The sequence below is a fragment of the Engystomops pustulosus genome, chromosome 6, assembly GCF_040894005.1.
Source record: "Engystomops pustulosus chromosome 6, aEngPut4.maternal, whole genome shotgun sequence".
Classification (NCBI taxonomy): domain Eukaryota; kingdom Metazoa; phylum Chordata; class Amphibia; order Anura; family Leptodactylidae; genus Engystomops; species Engystomops pustulosus.
Genome location: NC_092416.1, coordinates 411,598 through 431,290, shown reverse-complemented (window position 1 = coordinate 431,290; position 19,693 = coordinate 411,598). Strand labels below are relative to the sequence as shown.

The following is a 19,693-nucleotide window of genomic DNA, read 5'->3' as shown; positions in this document are numbered from 1 at the left end:
GACTACAGTGAAGATTCCCATCCTGCAAGGCCTGCACATGGGTTGACCGTTGACTAGAGGGAAGATTCCCATCCTACAAGGCCTGCACATGGGTTGACCGTTGACTAGAGGGAAGATTCCCATCCTGCAAGGCCTGCACATGGGTTGACCATTGACTACAGTGAAGATTCCCACCCTACAAGGCCTGTACATGGGTTGACCGTTGACTAGAGGGAAGATTCCCATCCTGCAAGGCCAGCACATGGGTTGACCATTGACTACAGTGAAGATTCCCATCCTACAAGGCCTGCACATGGGTTGACCATTGACTAGAGGGAAGATTCCCATCCTGTAAGGTCTGAACATGGGTTGGCCATTGGTTACAGTGAAGATTTCTGTCCGACAAGGCCTGCACATGGGTTGACCATTGACTACAGTGAAGATTCCCATCCTACAAGGTCTGCACATGGGTTGGCCATTGGTTACAGTGAAGATTTCTGTCCTACAAAACCTGCACATGGGTTGACCATTGACTACAGTGAAGATTCCCATCTTGCAAGGCCTGCACATGGGTTGACCGTTGACTAGAGGAAAGATTCCCATCCTACAAGGCCTGCACATGGGTTGACCGTTGACTAGAGGGAAGATTCCCATCCTGCAAGGCCTGCACATGGGTTGACCATTGACTACAGTGAAGATTCCCATCCTACAAGGCCTGTACATGGGTTGACCGTTGACTAGAGGGAAGATTCCCATCCTGCAAGGCCTGCACATGGGTTGACCATTGTCTACAGTGAAGATTCCCATCCTACAAGGCCTGTACATGGGTTGACCGTTGACTAGAGGGAAGATTCCCATCCTGCAAGGCCTGCACATGGGTTGACCATTGACTACAGTGAAGATTCCCATCCTACAAGGCCTGTACATGGGTTGACCGTTGACTAGAGGGAAGATTCCCATCCTGCAAGGCCTGCACATGGGTTGACCATTGACTACAGTGAAGATTCCCATCCTACAAGGCCTGCACATGGGTTGACCATTGACTACAGGGAAGATTCCCATCCTACAAGGCCTGCACATGGGTTGACCATTGACTACAGGGAAGATTCCCATCCTGTAAGGCCTGCACATGGGTTGACCATTGACTACAGTGAAGATTCCCATCCTACAAGGCCTGTACATGGGTTGACCGTTGACTAGAGGGAAGATTCCCATCCTGTAAGGCCTGCACATGGGTTGACCGTTGACTAGAGGGAAGATTCCCATCCTGTAAGGCCTGCACATGGGTTGACCGTTGACTACAGGGAAGATTCCCATCCTACAAGGCCTGTAAATGTCAATGATTACAGGAAACCTTCCCTTCATACAAGGCCTACATATGTGTTGCATGCTGACTACAGAGAAGGTTCTCCTGCGATGTGTCACTACAGGGTCATATTCAGGGGAATGTAGCTGCTCGTTTCGAAGTCTTTGTGGTACCATCCACCTGACGTAAGATCCCAGTGTCTTCTTAAATTGAATGTGGTCATATTTCATGACCTAAAATGCCACCAGATTCATCTTCTGTCTCTTATCACATCACAGGTTAATGTGACTTGTGCCAATATGTTCTGCAGAGTGACTCCAGCGGTGACGCACAACGCGTGGCCTAAGCCTCTTGCGTGGGTCGTGTTTATGGTTGAGGTGGAGACGCGCCTCACATAATTCCACATTAGGTGTGTTTCTGGCAGAGATCACCAGGAATGTAAGTCCTAATCTTTGGACTACAGAACATGAGACGGAACATTCTGTGAGAGGACACCTGCCGAGGAGACACAGACTCAGCTCCTGGTCACCAACAATGATGAGACTTCTCCTCACCCTCCCGGTCACTGCATTTCTGGTGGCTTCAGGTAAAGACCCTCTCTTACAGTGTGACGTGTGTGTCCTCCTGGGCTGGATCTATGATCTGCTCTAGTGTCAGTGTACGATCAGGGAAGTTTCTACTCATATTATGTGATGTCGATGTCCTCCAGGGGATGGTGCTATGATCTGCCTCAGTGTATAGTCAGGTGACTATTGTAACATGTAGTCATATTAGCTCAATTATATGGTCTTCATGGTCTTCCATGGCATCCTGGTCCTGGTTCCTTCTGATCCTTGTTTCCGGGTCCCATGTGGTCATGGTCTTCAGGTCCTTGTTTCCTGCTCCCTACTGGTCACTCCTGGCCTCCTGTTCCCAATCTCTTGGTCCCTTCTGGTCCTTGTCCTCGTCTCCTTGTCCTCGTCTCCTTGTCCTCATCTCCTTGTCCTTGTTTCCTGGTACCTCCTTGTTCTCGTCTCCTTGTCCTCGTCTCCTTGCCCTCGTCTCCTTGTCCTCATCTCCTTGTCCTTGTTTCCTGGTACCTCCTTGTTCTCGTCTCCTTGTCCTCGTCTCCTTGCCCTCGTCTCCTTGTCCTCGTCTCCTGGTCCTTGTTTCCTGGTCCTGGTCCCTCCTGTCACTTTGTGATTCTCTAGTTTTATATAGATATTCTGCACCTTAAGCTTTTAGAATGTGCGGCAGATACTGGGGCCACGGCTGCCGGATGGGTATTTGCTGCTGTTATATAATATAATAGAAGCCTCTCAGGTCCTCCAGGAAGGTCTTCACAAAGACAACTGATAGGACACAATGTACAATGTACGGGAGAAGTGTAGGACACTGATCACACTGCGTATTCTGCATTTTAAGTGTTCATAATATCATCTATAATTGTATATATCGCCATCATATTCCACAGCGCTGTAGAGACCATAGGGAACATTTACATTACAGAGTACAAACAGTCATATGGAGGGAGGTTCCTGATCACAAGAGCTTACAGTCTATGAGGATGAGGGGTGACACAAGAGCTTACAGTCTATGAGGATGAGGGGGGACACAAGAGCTAACAGTCTATGAGGATGAGGGGGGACACAGGAGCTTACAGTCTATGAGGATGAGGGAGACACAAGAGCTTACAGTCTATGAGGATGAGGGGGTGACACAAGAGCTTACAGTCTATGAGGATGAGGGGTGACACAAGAGCTTACAGTCTATGAGGATGAGGGGGGACACAAGAGCTTACAGTCTATGAGGATGAGGGGGTGACACAAGAGCTTACAGTCTATGAGGATGAGGGGATGACACAAGAGCTTACAGTCTATGAGGATGAGGGGGTGACACAAGAGCTTACAGTCTATGAGGATGAGGGGGGGGGCACAAGAGCTTACAGTCTATGAGGATGAGGGGGTGACACAAGAGCTTACAGTCTATGAGGATGAGGGGGGACACAAGAGCTTACAGTCTATGAGGATGAGGGGGTGACACAAGAGCTTACAGTCTATGAGGATGAGGGGGGACACAAGAGCTTACAGTCTATGAGGATGAGGGGGGACACAGGAGCTTACAGTCTATGAGGATGAGGGAGACACAGGAGCTTACAGTCTATGAGGATGAGGGGAGGACACAAGAGCTTACAGTCTATGAGGATGAGGGGGTGACACAAGAGCTTACAGTCTATGAGGATGAGGGGGTGACACAAGAGCTTACAGTCTATGAGGATGAGGGGGTGACACAAGAGCTTACAGTCTATGAGGATGAGGGGGTGACACAAGAGCTTACAGTCTATGAGGATGAGGGGGGACACAGGAGCTTACAGTCTATGAGGATGAGGGAGACACAGGAGCTTACAGTCTATGAGGATGAGGGGAGGACACAAGAGCTTACAGTCTATGAGGATGAGGGGGTGACACAAGAGCTTACAGTCTATGAGGATGAGGGGGTGACACAAGAGCTTACAGTCTATGAGGATGAGGGGAGACACAAGAGCTTACAGTCTATGAGGATGAGGAGGACACAAGAGCTTACAGTCTATGAGGATGAGGGGGTGACACAAGAGCTTACAGTCTATGAGGATGAGGAGGACACAAGAGCTTACAGTCTATGAGGATGAGGGGGTGACACAAGAGCTTACAGTCTATGAGGATGAGGGGGTGACACAAGAGCTTACAGTCTATGAGGATGAGGGGAGACACAAGAGCTTACAGTCTATGAGGATGAGGGGAGACACAAGAGCTTACAGTCTATGAGGATGAGGAGGACACAAGAGCTTACAGTCTATGAGGATAAAGGGGTGACACAAGAGCTTACAGTCTATGAGGATGAGGGGGGACACAAGAGCTTATAGTCTATGAGGATGAGGGGGGACACACGAGCTTACAGTCTGTGAGGATGAGGGGGGACACAAGAGCTTATAGTCTATGAGGATGAGGGGGGACACAAGAGCTTATAGTCTATGAGGATGAGGAGGGACACAAGAGCTTACAGACTATGAGGATGAGGGGGGGACACAAGAGCTTATAGTCTATGAGGATGAGGGGGGACACAAGAGCTTACAGTCTATGAGGATGAGGGGGGACACAAGAGCTTACAGTCTATGAGGATGAGAGGGACACAAGAGCTTACAGTCTATGAGGATGAGAGGGACACAAGAGCTTACAGTCTATGAGGATGAGGGTTACACAAGAGCTTACAGTCTATGAGGATGAGAGGGACACAAGAGCTTACAGTCTATGAGGATGAGGGGGGACACAAGAGCTTACAGTCTATGAGGATGAGGGGGTGACACAAGAGCTTACAGTCTATGAGGATGAGAGGGACACAAGAGCTTACAGTCTATGAGGATGAGGGAGGACACAAGAGCTTACAGTCTATGAGAATGAGGGGAGGACACAAGAGCTTACAGTCTATGAGGATGAGGGGGGACACAAGAGCTTACAGTCTATGAGGATGAGGGGATGACACAAGAGCTTACAGTCTATGAGGATGAGGAGTGACACAAGAGCTTATAGTCTATGAGGATGAGGGGGGACACAAGAGCTTATAGTCTATGAGGATGAGGGGGGACACAAGAGCTTACAGTCTATGAGGATGAGGGGGTGACACAAGAGCTTACAGTCTATGAGGATGAGGGGAGACACAAGAGCTTACAGTCTATGAGGATGAGGGGGGGCACAAGAGCTTACAGTCTATGAGGATGAGGGGGTGACACAAGAGCTTACAGTTTATGAGGATGAGGGGTGACACAAGAGATTACAGTCTATGACAGTGATGGCGAACCTTTGGCACGGGTGCCAGAGGTGGCACTCTGAACCCCTTCTGTTGGCACCCAGGCTGTCACCCTAGGATAGATTCATCAGACAGGACCAAAATGTTCCTGCAGTTCTCAATGTTATTTTAAGGTGACACATCTTTGACTGATTGCAAATGCAGGAAGAGTGAAAGTCAAGATTATCTTTTGAGGTCCCCTTTCTGGCCCCATGATTCTTCTTGTACAGAGAGACACTGGAGAGAAGCTACAATGATGTCCGAATTTGTCCTCCTGCTTTCAACTATATTGGTGGCCTCAGGGGGCCAATATGATTGAATGTTGTGGAAGAACAAGGAGCAATAAGTTACTGTTTAAGTTGTCATGTTGGCACTTCTTGGTAAATAAGTAGGATTCGGTTGTAATTTGGGCACCCGGTCTCTAAAAGGTTCGCCATCACTGGTCTATGAGGATGAGGGGAGGACACAAGAGCTTACAGTCTATGAGGATGAGGGGGTGACACAAGAGCTTACAGTCTATGAGGATAAGGAGGTGACACAAGCGCTTACAGTCTATGAGGATGAGGGGGGGACACAAGAGCTTAGAGTCTATGAGGATGAGGGGTGTCTTAAGAGCTTACAGTCTATGAGGATGAGGGGGGGCACAAGAGATTACAGTCTATGATAACGTACCTCTCTTATATACTCGAGTATAAGCAGAGATTCCTAATTTTAACACAAAAACTTGAAAAGCCTATTGATTTGAGTATAAGCTGAGGGTAGGAAATGCATTTGTCACAGCCCCAGTATATAGCTAGCAATCCCCCTGTAGTATATAGCCAGCCCCTGTAGTATATAGCCACCCTGCCCCTGTAGTATATAGCCAGCCCCTGTAGTATATAGCCTGCCAGCCCCTGTAGTATATAGACTGCCAGCTTCCTGTAGTATATAGCATGGCAGCCCTCTGTAGTATATAGACTGCCATTACCCTGTAGTTTATAGCCTGCCACCACCTGTAGTGTATAGTCACCAGCCCCCTGTAGTATATAGCCAGCCCCTGTAGTATATAACCTGCCAGCCCCTGTAGTATATAACCTTCCAGCCCCCTGTAATATATAGCGGGCCAACCCCTGTAGTATATAGTCACTCCACCCCTGTAGTATACAGCCTGTCAGCCCCTGTAGTATATAGCCGGCCATACCCTGTAGTATATAGCCTGCCATCCCCCTGTAGTATATAGCCTGCCAGTCCCCTGTAGTATATAGCCTGCCACCCACAGTAGTGTATAGCCAGTCATCCTCCTGCAGTATTTAGCCTGCCAGCCCCCTGTAGTATACAGCCACTCATCCTCCTGCAGTATTTAGCCTGCCAGCCTCCTATAGTATATAGCCTGCCAGACCCTTTAGTATATACCCAGCCATACCCTGTAGTATATAGCCTGCCACCCCTTTAGTATATAGCCTGCCAGTCCCCTGTAGTATGTAGCCTTCCAACCCCTGTAGTATATAGCCTGCCACCCCCTTTAGTATATAGCCTGCCAGTCCCTTGTAGTATGTAGCCTTCCAACCCCTGTAGTATATAGTCAACAGTCCCCTGTAGTATGTAGCCTGCCAACCCCTGTAGTATATAGTCACCAGCCCCCTGTAGTATGTAGCCTGCCAGCCCCTGTAGTATATATAGACAGCCGCTGTCACTGACCCACTGCGAACATGGAGATAGAAGAGGAGCTCCTCGTGCCATCAGAATGGTGAGTATTCAGTCTATATTTTTTATATACCTGAGTATAAACCGATTGGGGAATTTTCAGCATAAAACTCGGCTTATACTCGAGTGTATTTGGAATTCAGTATGAAAGAAAAAGAAAGTGTCGGACGGCGCCGGACGGCTGTCGCATTGCTCAATCCCCTGCTCCTACCTCTACCCAACTTTGGCTAAATATACCGCAATCATTTCTTTTTCTACTTATCACCCATCAGATTGCAGTTTTGTAGCACCCATCAGATTGCAGAACTGTGGCACCCATCAGATTGTAGCTCGGCAGCACCCACCAGATTCCAACTCTGTAGTACCCATCAGATTGGAGCTCTGTAGCACCCATCAGATTGCATCTCTGTAGCACCCATCAGATTGCATCTCTGTAGCACCCATCAGATTGCAGTTCTGTAGCATCCATCAGTTTGCAGCTCTGTAGCACCCATCAGATTGGAGCTCTGTAGCACCCATCAGATTGCATCTCTGTAGCACCCATCAGATTGGAGCTCTGTAGCACCCATCAGATTGCATCTCTGTAGCACCCATCAGATTGGAGCTCTGTAGCACCCATCAGATTGCATCTCTGTAGCACCCATCAGTTTGCAGCTCTGTAGCACCCATCAGATTGCAGCTCTGTAGCACCCATCAGATTGCAGCTCTGTGCCGGCTCACGGTCTGGTATTGTGTGTTGCAGGTATGGTATCACCTGTCCTCTCCATGGATCTTGTGGACGGGACGCTGGGACATCCGGTATATTTCTCCATACCCATATCCTTGCCCAGTCAGTACCGAATAGACTGGAACTGTGGCCACGCTGGGAAGGTGATTGTCATCGCGCGGCTGAATGGAGCAGGAAGATCCCCACAGTACAATCCTCTCTACAGGGGATACTGTGAACTGTTTGAGAATGGGACCTTGAGACTGAACAACGTCTCGTATGCAGATGAGGGAACATATAAAGTGAAAGTATTCAACCCCGAAACCTTCACCTCCTACATTCAGCGCTACCAGCTGATGATCTACGGTGAGTCCTGGCGTCACGCGAGGAGCCGCTCAACAACTGGTGCTAAAAGTACAATGGGGCAGATTTATCAAGAGTAAGAATGTGCCCAAGGTAACCAATCACAGCTCAGCTTTACAATATTCCTCACCATTGGTGAAAGCTGAGCTGTGATTGGTTACCATGGGCCACTTAGCACATTCTTACTCTTAGACAGCTTGATAAATCTCCCCCAATATTGTCCCTACGATGGAGATTATAATAAATTAGTCCTGATTGGAGCTGCTTTAGCCATGGACTCACGCAGGGCAATAGAGATGATAAAAAACACAGATACTTTATCATCAGCAGAACCAGGCTGTGCAACCTTCCACATTGATAGCGTGCAAAAAACTTCCCGTTTTGGCTTAGCTGTACTGCCGGCTATTGTCTTCCCTTGTTACAGGAGTCGGAACAAGTTCCTCAGACCTGAAACAATGGTAAAAGAAAAAAAAAAGAAATCTCAGACAGAGGCGCAGGACCCAGAGCTGAACCTAAACTTATAGATTCTAGGTCTCAGCCTCTGGAAAGTTCCAGGGAGTTAGCCAATCACAGCTTGTAGCAACACCAGGGGATTAACACATGAGATACATTGAAGATAGATAAAACACATTAACCATTTAAGAGAAGAACATAATCCATACAAATAACAGACCTACTTCTAGAACTAAGTGGTGCTGTTTTTATTCTACACAACGCAGCCGCTAGGGGGGATTCCCATGGGAAAGGAGCTTAATTGGCTATTACACCCGCACCTTCTTTATGCGGTTATTGTTCTGTTTTACACCTCATTCTTTTGCGGATTCATTTTTCTTGATTTCCTTTTATAGCTATACTTGGGACACCAGTTCTCAGATCCAGCAGTACTCCTGTTAGTGGCACCAATACCACCCTCTATTGTGACACCGGGAGTCAGAATGTGACTTCTTACACTTTCTATCGTGATGGGAAGACGATCTGCTCCGAGCCCCATGTGACCTGCAGGGGGCGATACCTGGACTTCACCCCAATAACTGAGAAGGACAGTGGATCCTACACCTGCTCCATCCAGAACCCGGTCAGCACCAGCACCAGCCTCTCCCTGAGTCTGACTGTATCAGGTGAGTATATAATATTGTATGAAAACGCGGCTCTGGTGTCTATGTCCAGTCTTATCTCTGTCGGTGCTGAGGGAGAAGGTCACATACAACCTGCGGTCAGGGATAGAAACCTTTTTGCCATGTTTTTCCAAATCCTGTAAAACCTCTTTAAGTATGTGGTGAATCCCCCAGCTATCCCAGTAGACAGGTCAGATGTTCTCCTGGTCGGGTCTTCTGAAGCTCTATACCAGGGTCCACTACAACCTGGTCCATGGTGCAGGGACTACTATGTGCGTGGAGGTCAGTATACAGCTGGTATATGCCGTATTCTCTCTTCTCCTCCTGGCAGTGCCGGTGTCATCTGTGACTCTCTCCAGTAACACGTCATCAGGACTGCTGTGGCCAGGAAGGGATTCTGTGTCTCTACAATGTGCAGCCCATGGTACGGATGTCAGCTACTCCTGGAATCTGGGGGATGTGGCACTTCCTGAGGACCCCAGATATCAATATCTCCAAAATAATGGCACCCTCATCATCAACCCCATCTTCTCCAGCGACATCAGGTCTGTAACATGTACAGCCTCTAACTGGATAAATAAGGAGACCAGCGACAAACTGGACGTCAAACTGGCGGGTAAGTACCAGAATTATAAGGGCAGCAGACAAAATCAGGTCAAGACACCAAAACCACTGCCCAACCACCAACATCATCACTCGAGAGAATACTGATCCATCATTAGAGAGACCACGCCTCCATCATTAGAGAGACCACACCTCCATCATTAGAGAGACCACACCTCCATCTTTAGAGAGACTATGCCTCCATCATTAGAGAGACCATGCCTCCATCATTGGGGATACTATGCCTCCATCATTAGAGAGACAATGCCTCCATCATTAGAGAACCCATGCCTCCATCATTAGAGAGACCACACCTCCATCATTAGAGAGACCACGACTCCATCATTAGAGTGACCCCGCCTCCATCATTAGAGAGACCACGCCTCCATCATTAGAGCAACCCTGCTTCCATCATTAGAGAGCCATGCCTCCATCATTCGAGAGACCACACCTCCATCATTAGAGAGACCACGCCTCCATCATTAGAGACCACGCCTACATCATTAGACAGACCACACCTCCATCATTAGAGAGACCACACCTCCATCATTAGAGGGACCACTAAAGTAATATCATGGAGAGATCGGTGCCTCAAGTTGTTTGAGGGGAACATACGGCTCAGAGAGGGGACTGAGGTGCCTCAGGGGAACATACGGCTCGGAGAGGGGACTGAGGTGTGTCAGGGGAACATACGGCTCGGAGAGGGGACTGAGGTGTGTCAGGGGAACATACGGCTCGGAGAGGGGACTGAGGTGTCTCAGGGGAACATACGGCTCGGAGAGGGGACTGAGGTGTGTCAGGGGAACATACGGCTCGGAGAGGGGACTGAGGTGTGTCAGGGGAACATACGGCTCGGAGAGGGGACTGAGGTGTGTCAGGGGAACATACGGCTCGGAGAGGGGACTGAGGTGTGTCAGGGGAACATACGGCTCGGAGAGGGGACTGAGGTGTCTCAGGGGAACATACGGCTCGGAGAGGGGACTGAGGTGTCTCAGGGGAACATACGGCTCGGAGAGGGGGCTAAGGTGTCTTGAGAGTCAGGGGGTCCAGAGGGAACACAGTAGGTGACTGTTTGCTTTTGGAGAGATCAGGAGTCGGCTAGAGGAGGTACATGGAGCCAGGATGGGGATTAGATGGGGAGTCAGATGAGGAGAATTCAGACTTACTTATCAATAAATTTTGTAATTCATCTTCTAGAACTGGATTGCAGGTTTTTAATGTTCATTGTAGTGAAGGACCAGTAATAAAAGGAGGACAGGAAGTAACGGACTAAAGTTTAGACAATTGTTTTGTTCCCTGTTATAACCTGGAGAAAATGTTAGTATCTAGTTGCCATAGACATGTGACCTGTTAGGACTGTAGGGAGTAACAAACCCAACCTTATTAAATCTGGTATTTGCCCCTGTACTTAAACCCAACATGATAATAAAGAACCGGGAAACTTACTGTTTGGGTAACGTGTAAAGGCCACAGCATTTATTTTTAACAGAAAACATAAATTATTAAATAACATAATAAACTCAACAACATGGTAGGCCCATAGACTTCTTCAAATCTTGAGACAGGACTTCACCCGAATGGCGGCTGTGGCCCGGTAGCTGGCATGTGGGAAACCTCCAAACGCCTTTGGGCCTGTGTCAAACTCCACCTATGCTTTGACATGAATAAAAATAATTTATTCTGAGGGCAGGGTGGGAGGGAGACTTCACACCTCTCCGATCCTGAGGGCAGAAGGAAAAAGGCCCCCCACGTGCGCTCAAGCTTTTTAAAACACCCAGGCGGGTCCTTACCCGCCCCCAAAGACCGCCTCCAGTGACCTCACTCAGGGAGGGGTAAAGGGCCAACCACCAAGAGCCTTCTAGAAGCCCTGAAACAACCCCCCCCCCCCCCCTTAGTTTGGGAGACCAGAAGGAGATGACGTTTAGATGATACTTCTGGCCCTGGATATTCATTGGTGACATTGTCTTAACTTGATATTGTCTAAGACATTAGATGTGTCTTCCCTCTACAGCTCGGGTCTCGGCGGTGACACTGACCAGAAACACATCGGCCGCGCTCTGGGCAGGACAGGACTCAGTGTCTCTCTATTGCTCCGCTCGGGGTTCAGCCGTAACCTTCTCCTGGAGCCTTAAAGGAGAACCATTGTCCCCACATCCTTCATATTCCATCACCCAGAGCGATTCTCCTCCAAGCTCCACTCTCACCATCAGCCCTGTCTCTAGGGGGGACACCGGACCCTTCACCTGTACAGCCACCAACCTGCTCAATACTGACACCAGTGATGTCCTCAACCTCAACATCAACTGTGAGTTTTGTGATGTGGGTGACAGCTCTGCAGTATTTATTCTAAACTTGTTTCAAGTATTGTCTTGTGTCATCTCACAGGGCGTCCAGAAGGGCAAGTTGCGTGTACATCACAGGGCAATGACAACTGGTTACAGCTGGACTGCTCCTGGCCCGGAGGACGACCGGCCCCCAATGTCACCATGATATACGATGACATCACAGAGAAGCGACAGGGTAAAGTCACCAGAAATGTGTCACAAGAGCAAATCTCCCGCCGATCCAACCTGACCTGCATCGGAGAATACTTCGGGGAGAGCTTCTCTTGTGCTCTGATACTCGGTAAGACAAGACGCATCATGGGACAAAAGTTTTCACTTGGCCGTTTCTTCAATATGGCCCCTTTAGGGAAGCAGTTAGAGATAAAGCGTTGACCACTATACTAGAAAGTCTGAGTAAACGATCGGCTGTAGTTGTTGTCAGGAAACCTAGGACTGTTCTCTGCGACTGATGGCCACATTTCTTTTACTAGGGACGTCACAATCACTTCAGAGCAAAAATTATCGTAAAACCCCAGGAAATCCATAAACCTGAGATCCTGACGGCTCCATGGTGGGATCTCCAGGACTATGGGACATGAAGATCCAACAACATGAATGTGGACTGATTATATGTGAAATCTGGGGAGAAGATTAGCAAAATCTGAATGGGAAACCCAAGGACGTTGTGCGGGGACCAGCAGCTCATCCACGTTCTCCGGATGAGGCGGAGCCGGTGTATTAGATGCTGCACAATGTTGTGGTGTACAGATACTAGAGAGTCCCATCAATGTTATTATACTGCAATTATTGTGATCTGAACAAAGATATTATCCAAATGATCTCTACAATAAAAGTCTCCTCTCACTGGATTAAAGGTCTACAATAAAATGGCTTCTCCCAAGTTGTGAAGATGTATGTACATAGACTGCACCCACAACCAGCTGGGTATTATAAAGGGGGGTGTGATGGGTATTATAAAGGGGGGTATCATGGGTATTATAAAGGGGGGTATGATGGGTATTATAAAGGGGGGTATGATGGGTATTATAAAGAGGGTATATGGTGGGTATTATAAAGGGGGGTATGATGGGTATTATAAAGGGGGGTATCATGGGTATTATAAAGAGGGGATATCATGGGTATTATAAAGGGGGGTATCATGGGTATTATAATGGGGGGTATCATGAGTATTATAAAGGGGGGCATCATGGGTATTATAAAGGGGGGCATCATGGGTATTATAAAGGGGGGCATCATGGGTATTATTAAAGTGGGATATCATGGGTATTATCATGGGGGGATATCATGGGTGTTACAAAAGAGGGTATGATGGGTATTATAATGGGGGGATATCATGGCTGTCATAGAGGGAGGTATGGTTGATATTATAATGGGGGGATATCATGGCTGTCATAGAGGGAGGTATGGTTGATATTATAATGGGGGGATATCATGGCTGTCATAGAGGGAGGTATGGTTGGTATTATAATGGGGGGATATCATGGCTGTCATAGAGGGAGGTATGGTTGATATTATAATGGGGGGATATCATGGGTATCACATTGTCTTGTAGCTTCTGTTATAAACAGAGGATTTTAGCTGTTATGAAACCACAGACAACACTATAAGAACAAAATAAAAAGCATAGAAAATCATCTATCTCAGCAGCCAGTGATAGAATCATTTAAAAGGGAACATGTTATCAGAAATGAACCTAATAAGCCGCAGCCAGTAGGTGACAAGACTTTGAGCAGCTTCTACGTCTTGTTTCTTTCATGGGTAAGTTTGGTGGCATCATCCAGAAAGTCAACATTGAAGTGAGATGTAAGTTGGATGTATTACCGTATATACTCGAGTATAAGCCGACCCAAGTATAAGCCGAGACCCCTAATTTTACCACCAAAAATCTGGGAAAAACTATTGACTTGAGTATAAGCTGAGGGTGGGAAATGCAGTGGTCACAGAGCCCCACCCCAGTATATAGCCAAACAGCCCCCTATAGTATACAGCCCGCCCCCAGTAGTATACAGCCTGCCCCCAGTAGTGATCAGCCTGCCCCCAGTAGTATACAGCACTGCCCCCAGTAGTATACAGCTTGCCCCCAGTAGTATACAGCCTGCCCCCAGTAGTATACAGCACTGCCCCCAGTAGTATACAGCTTGCCCCCAGTAGTGATCAGCCTGCCCCCAGTAGTATACAGCACTGCCCCCAGTAGTATACAGCTTGCCCACAGTAGTATACAGCCTGCCCCCAGTAGTGATCAGCCTGCCCCCAGTAGTATACAGCACTGCCCCCAGTAGTATACAGCTTGCCCCCAGTAGTATACAGCCAGCCCCCAGTAATATACAGCTTGCCCCCAGTAGTATACAGCCTGCCCCCAGTAGTATACAGCACTGCCCCCAGTAGTATACAGCTTGCCCCCAGTAGTATACAACCTGCCCCCAGTAGTATACAGTTTGCCCCCAGTGGTATACAGTTTGCCCCCAGTGATATACAGTGTGCCCCCATTGGTATACAGCCTGCCCCCAGTGGTATACAGTTTGCCCCCAGTGGTATACAGTTTGCCCCCAGTGGTATACAGCGTGCTCCCAGTGGTATACAGCCTGCCCCCAGTGGTATACAGCCTGCCCCCAGTGGTAAACAGCCTGCCCCCAGCATTAAAAAAAAAAAAAAAACGTATATACTCACCCTCCGGTGGCCCCGATGTGCAGCGCTGCTCCCCCCATGTCCGCGCCGCTTGTCTTCATGCTTCCGCGCCCGTCTTCTTACTTCTGTTGGGCGCCGCCATTGCTCTCTCCCAGCCGGCGCCTAGTATGAAGCGCCGCTGCTGATGTCATACTAGGCACCGCCCGGGGGAAAGACATGGCGGCGCCCAGCAGAAGAAAGAAGACAGGCGCGGAAGCATGAAGACAAGCGGCGCGGAAGCCTGAAGACAAGCGGGGGAGCAGCGCTGCACATCGGGGCCGGTATTTTTTACTGTTATATTGACTCGTGTATAAGCCGAGGGGACGTTTTTCAGCACATTTTTTGTGCTGAAAAACTCGGCTTATACATGAGTATATACGGTACATCAGTGAAGAATTTAACACTGAAGTCCAGCTCTCCTCTAAACACCTCCTTCCCTGTGATTTACTCCATGTGCCAGACTTCAGGAGATCTGACCAATGGTGTCCCCGGATGCAGGGCAATTAATAACAGAGGAGGGGCGTTCTAAGGCAGGAAAAGCTGGACTTCTGTGTTAAACTCTCCACCTCCTTGACTTTATAACACTAATATACATCTCACTTCAAAGTTGATTTGGTAGAAGATGGTCATCTCCTTGACAACGTATTGCTAGTGGTTTATTAGGCCAATTTCTGGTGACAGGTTCCCTTTATGTACCTCACAGGACTACGGGGGAGGGGGTGTAGCACATATACAGCCAGAGCAGAGAAGCCACATGTCAGCCATCGGGGTCAGTCTCCTCTCTAGGAAGCTGAAGGGGCTTCATGCACTCGGACCCCTCCAGCAGCTCTAGAATATGACTGCTCAGAACAGCATATTCTAGAGAAAGAGGACAGAGTGTGCAGAGACAGGACAGAGAGTGCAGACAGAGGTCAGAGAGTGCAGAGAGAGGACAGAGAGAGGACAGAGAGCGCAGAGAGAAAACAGAGAGTGCAGAGAGAGGACAGAGAGTGCAGAGAGAGGACAGAGAGTGCAGAGAGAGGACAGAGAGTGCAGAGAGAGAACAGAGAGCGCAGAGAGAGGACAGAGAGTGCAGAGAGAGGACAGACAGTGCAGACAGAAGACAGAGAGTGCAGACAGAGGTCAGAGAGCGCAGAGAGAGGACAGAGAGTGCAGACAGAGGTCAGAGAGTGCAGAGAGAGGACAGATAGGACAGAGAGAGGACAGAGAGTGCAAAGAGAGGACAGAGAGTGCAGAGAGAGGACAGAGAGCGCAGAGAGAGGACAGAGAGTGCAGACAGAGGTCAGAGAGTGCAGAGAGAGGACAGAGAGGACAGAGAGAGGACAGAGAGTGCAAAGAGAGGACACATAGTGCAGAGAGAGGACATAGAGTGCAGAGAGAGAACAGAGAGAGGGCAGAGTGTGCAGAGAGAGGACAGAGAGTGCAGAGAGAGGACAAAGAGAATACAGAGAGTGCAGAGAGAATAAGGAGGGTGCAGAGAGAGGACAGAGAGTGCAGAGAGAGGACAGAGAGTGCAGACAGAGGTCAAAAAGTGCAGAGAGAGGACAGAGAGTACAGAGAGAGGACAGAGAGGACAGAGAGAGTACAGAGAGTACAGAGAGAGGACAGAGAGCACAGAGAGAGGACATAGAGTGCAGAGAAAGGACACATAGTGCAGAGAGAGGACAGAGAGTGCAGAGAGAGGACTCATAGTGCACAGAGAGGACAGAGAGAGGACAGAGAGAGGGCAGAGTGTGCAGAGAGAGGACAGAGAGTGCAGAGAGAGGACAGAGAGTGCAGACAGAGGTCAGATAGTGCAGAGAGAGGACAGAGAGAGGACAGAGAGTGCAGAGAGAGGACAGAGAGTGCAGAGAGAGGACAGAGAGTACAGAAAGAGGACAGAGAGCACAGAGAGAGTGCAGAGAGAGGACAAAGAGAATACAGAGAGTGCAGAGAGAATAAGGAGGGTGCAGAGAGAGGAGAGAGAGTGCAGAGAGAGGACAGAGAGTGCAGACAGAGGTCAAAAAGTGCAGAGAGAGGACAGAGAGTACAGAGAGAGGACAGAGAGTGCAGACAGAGGTCAGAGAGTGCAGAGAGAGGACAGAGAGTGCAGAGAGAGGACAGAGAGTGCAGAGAGAGGACTGAGAGGACAGAGAGAGTACAGAGAGTACAGAGAGAGGACAGAGAGCACAGAGAGAGGACATAGAGTGCAGAGAGAGGACACATAGTGCAGAGAGAGGACAGAGAGTGCAGAGAGAGGACACATAGTGCAGAGAGAGGACAGAGAGTGCAGAGAGAGAACAGAGAGAGGGCAGAGTGTGCAGAGAGAGGACAGAGAGTGCAGAGAGAGGACAGAGAGTGCAGACAGAGGTCAGATAGTGCAGAGAGAGGACAGAGAGAGGACAGAGAGTGCAGAGAGAGGACAGAGAGTACAGAAAGAGGACAGAGAGCACAGAGAGAGGACACATAGTGCAGAGAGAGGACAGAGAGTGCAGAGAGAGGACAGAGAGTGCAGAGAGAGAACAGAGAGAGGGCATAGTGTGCAGAGAGAGGACAGAGAGTGCAGAGAGAGGACAGAGAGCGCAGAGAGAGGACAGAGAGTGCAGAGAGAGGAGAGAGAGTGCAGGGAGAGGACAGAGAGCGCAGAGAGAGGACAGAGAGAAGACACAGTGCAGAGAGAGGACAGAGAGTGCAGAGAGAGAACAGAGAGAGGGCAGAGTGTGCAGAGAGAGGACAGAGAGTGCAGAGAGAGGACAGAGAGTGCAGATAGAGGACAGAGAGAGGACATAGAGAGTACAGACAGTGCAGAGAGAGGACAGAGAGAGGACATAGAGAATACAGAGAGTGCAGAGAGATGCAGAGAATGCAGAGAGAGGACAGAGAGTGCAGAGAGAAAACAGAGATTGCAGAGAGAGGACAGAAAGTACAGGGAGAATACAGAGATTGCAGAGAGAGGACAGAGAGAACAGAGAGAGGACAGAGAGAGCAGAGAGAGGACAGAGAGAGCAGAGAGAGGACAGAGAGTACAGAGAGAGGACAGAGAGCACAGAGAGAGGACAGAGAGTGCAGAGAGAGGACACATAGTGCAGAGAGAGGACAGAGAGTGCAGAGAGAGAATAGAGAGAGGGCAGAGTGTGCAGATAGAGGTCAGAGAGTGCAGAGAGAGGACAGAGAGTGCAGAGAGAGGACAGAGAATGCAGAGAGAGGACAGAGAGAGGGCAGAGTGTGCAGAGAGAGGACAGAGAGTACAGAGAGAGGACAGAGAGTGCAGATAGAGGACAGAGAGAGGACATAGAGAATACAGAGAGTGCAGAGAGATGCAGAGAATGCAGAGAGATGACAGAGAGTGCAGAGAGAGGACAGAGAGTGCAGAGAGAGGACAGAAAGTACAGAGAGAGGACAGAGAGAGCAGAGAGAGGACAGAGAGAGCAGAGAGAGGACAGAGAGTACAGAGAGAGGACAGAGAGAGCAGAGAGAGGATAGAGAGAGCAGAGAGAGGACAGAGAGTACAGAGAGAGTACAGAGAGCACAGAGAGGACAGAGAGTGCAAAGAGAGGACACATAGTGCAGAGAGAGGACAGAGAATGCAGAGAGAATACAGAGAGTGCAGAGAGAGGACAGAGAGAGCAGAGAGAGGACATAGAGAGCAGAGAGAGGACAGAGAGAGCAGAGAGGGGACAGAGAGAACAGAGAGAGGACAGAGAGAACAGAGAGAGGACAGAGAGAGCAGAGAGAGGACAGAGAGAGCAGAGAGAGGACAGAGAGAGCAGAGAGAGGACAGAGAGCACAGAGAGAGGACAGAGAGTGTAGAGAGAGGACAGAGAGCACAGAGAGAGAACAGAGTGTGCAGAGAGAGGACAGAGAGTGCAGAGACTATAAAGAGAGTGCAGAGATAGGGCAGAGAGAGGAAAGAAAGTGCAGAGAGACGACAGGACAAACAATGTCAGAAAAAAGGGATAAAAAAACAAAAGAAGAAGAAGACACTCCTTTTTCCAGCCCGGGGGCATTACTATGTCATTACAGTGTCGTGCCCGCGGGACGTCATAGTGTAAGGGTCATCGTGGCGCATATAATATGACATTATGCGTCCACAACATTGCTGTGTCATAGTGATGCGTCCGTGCTGAAAGAGCAGAAGTCGAAAGGTGAGTATAGATTTTTTTTTTTCTCATTTAGGGCCCGGGAATTGGGTGTTAATGGGTACTTGGAGCCCCTCAGGCCCCCTTTTTGATAGGAAAACAGGGGGCCCTTGAACACACTCCCACTAGACCTCCTCACGATGGTGGCCCTGGTTGCCGCTATAGAGTTGAAGTAAGTAGTGCCCCCTGCGCACCGAATGCCCCCAGCCTCCTCAGCAGGTATAGCCGTCTCTGACTCTTCGTGTGAAGTTCTTTTATGTTCTCTGCCCACTCCAGTTTATTGTTGAGGAGGACACCCAAATACTTATAGGACTTCTCTGCCTCAATGTCCGTCCCCTGGATGACCACTGGCTGAGACGGAAGTCCACCACCATCTCCTTGGTCTTCCCAGCAAACCCTAAAGTGGTTTTTCTGGCACCAGTCTACAAATTCCCGGATCAGTTCTTTGTACTCCCTGCTGTTGTCACCTGTAATGAGGCCGACTATAGCAGAGTCATCAGAGAAACTTGTACTTGAAATCTGCTGTGTACATTTTAACTTTTATCACTAGAGCACATGGTCCACCCCTAATTCTACTTGTGCGGCCTAATAGAATCCAGAGGCTTGTGAGAAGACAACGCTTTGCTTTTCAACAGCCTCCTGGAAGTATTGGGAAAAAGCAGAGCCGTTCTACATTTATAATCTTTATAACCGTAAACAACAACTAGAGATGAGCAAGTATAATCGTCCGAGCTTGATGATCGTTCGTGGGTATTAGGCTTGAGATCGAGCATTTAATTAAGAAAACAAAGTGAAGAACAGTGAAGAATACAATGAAAACAGTGAAAACAGTGAACACAGGATCATTTAAGTGAAGAACACAGTGAAGAACACAGCGAAGAATAGATTACAGATGTTCCGAAAATCTGCTAACTTAGCCGAAAACACGAGCGCCGACGCTGGATCAGGCATGCAGGAGGGAGGCTGAAGATGAGTGGAGTGGGGGCTGGAGCGGGCATGGAGGAGCGGGC

The 19,693-nt window shown here is 48.9% G+C and overlaps 1 protein-coding gene and 1 long non-coding RNA gene across 2 annotated transcripts; both read left to right on the top strand.

The window, feature by feature from the left end:
• Positions 1 to 1,703: 1,703 nt before the first annotated feature.
• On the top strand, positions 1,704 to 11,857 carry LOC140065247 (cell adhesion molecule CEACAM1-like; the record flags this gene model as incomplete). Its single annotated transcript, XM_072112845.1, has 5 exons — positions 1,704 to 1,871; positions 7,512 to 7,841; positions 8,687 to 8,956; positions 9,285 to 9,569; positions 11,568 to 11,857. Coding segments are annotated over exons 1-5 (1,227 nt in total), but the record flags the coding sequence as incomplete, so codon positions are not given.
• On the top strand, positions 11,858 to 12,781 carry LOC140066211 (uncharacterized). The gene is made up of 2 exons (XR_011848165.1): positions 11,858 to 12,181; positions 12,372 to 12,781. It is a non-coding gene; the product is annotated as an uncharacterized lncRNA (long non-coding RNA).
• Positions 12,782 to 19,693: the final 6,912 nt, after the last annotated feature.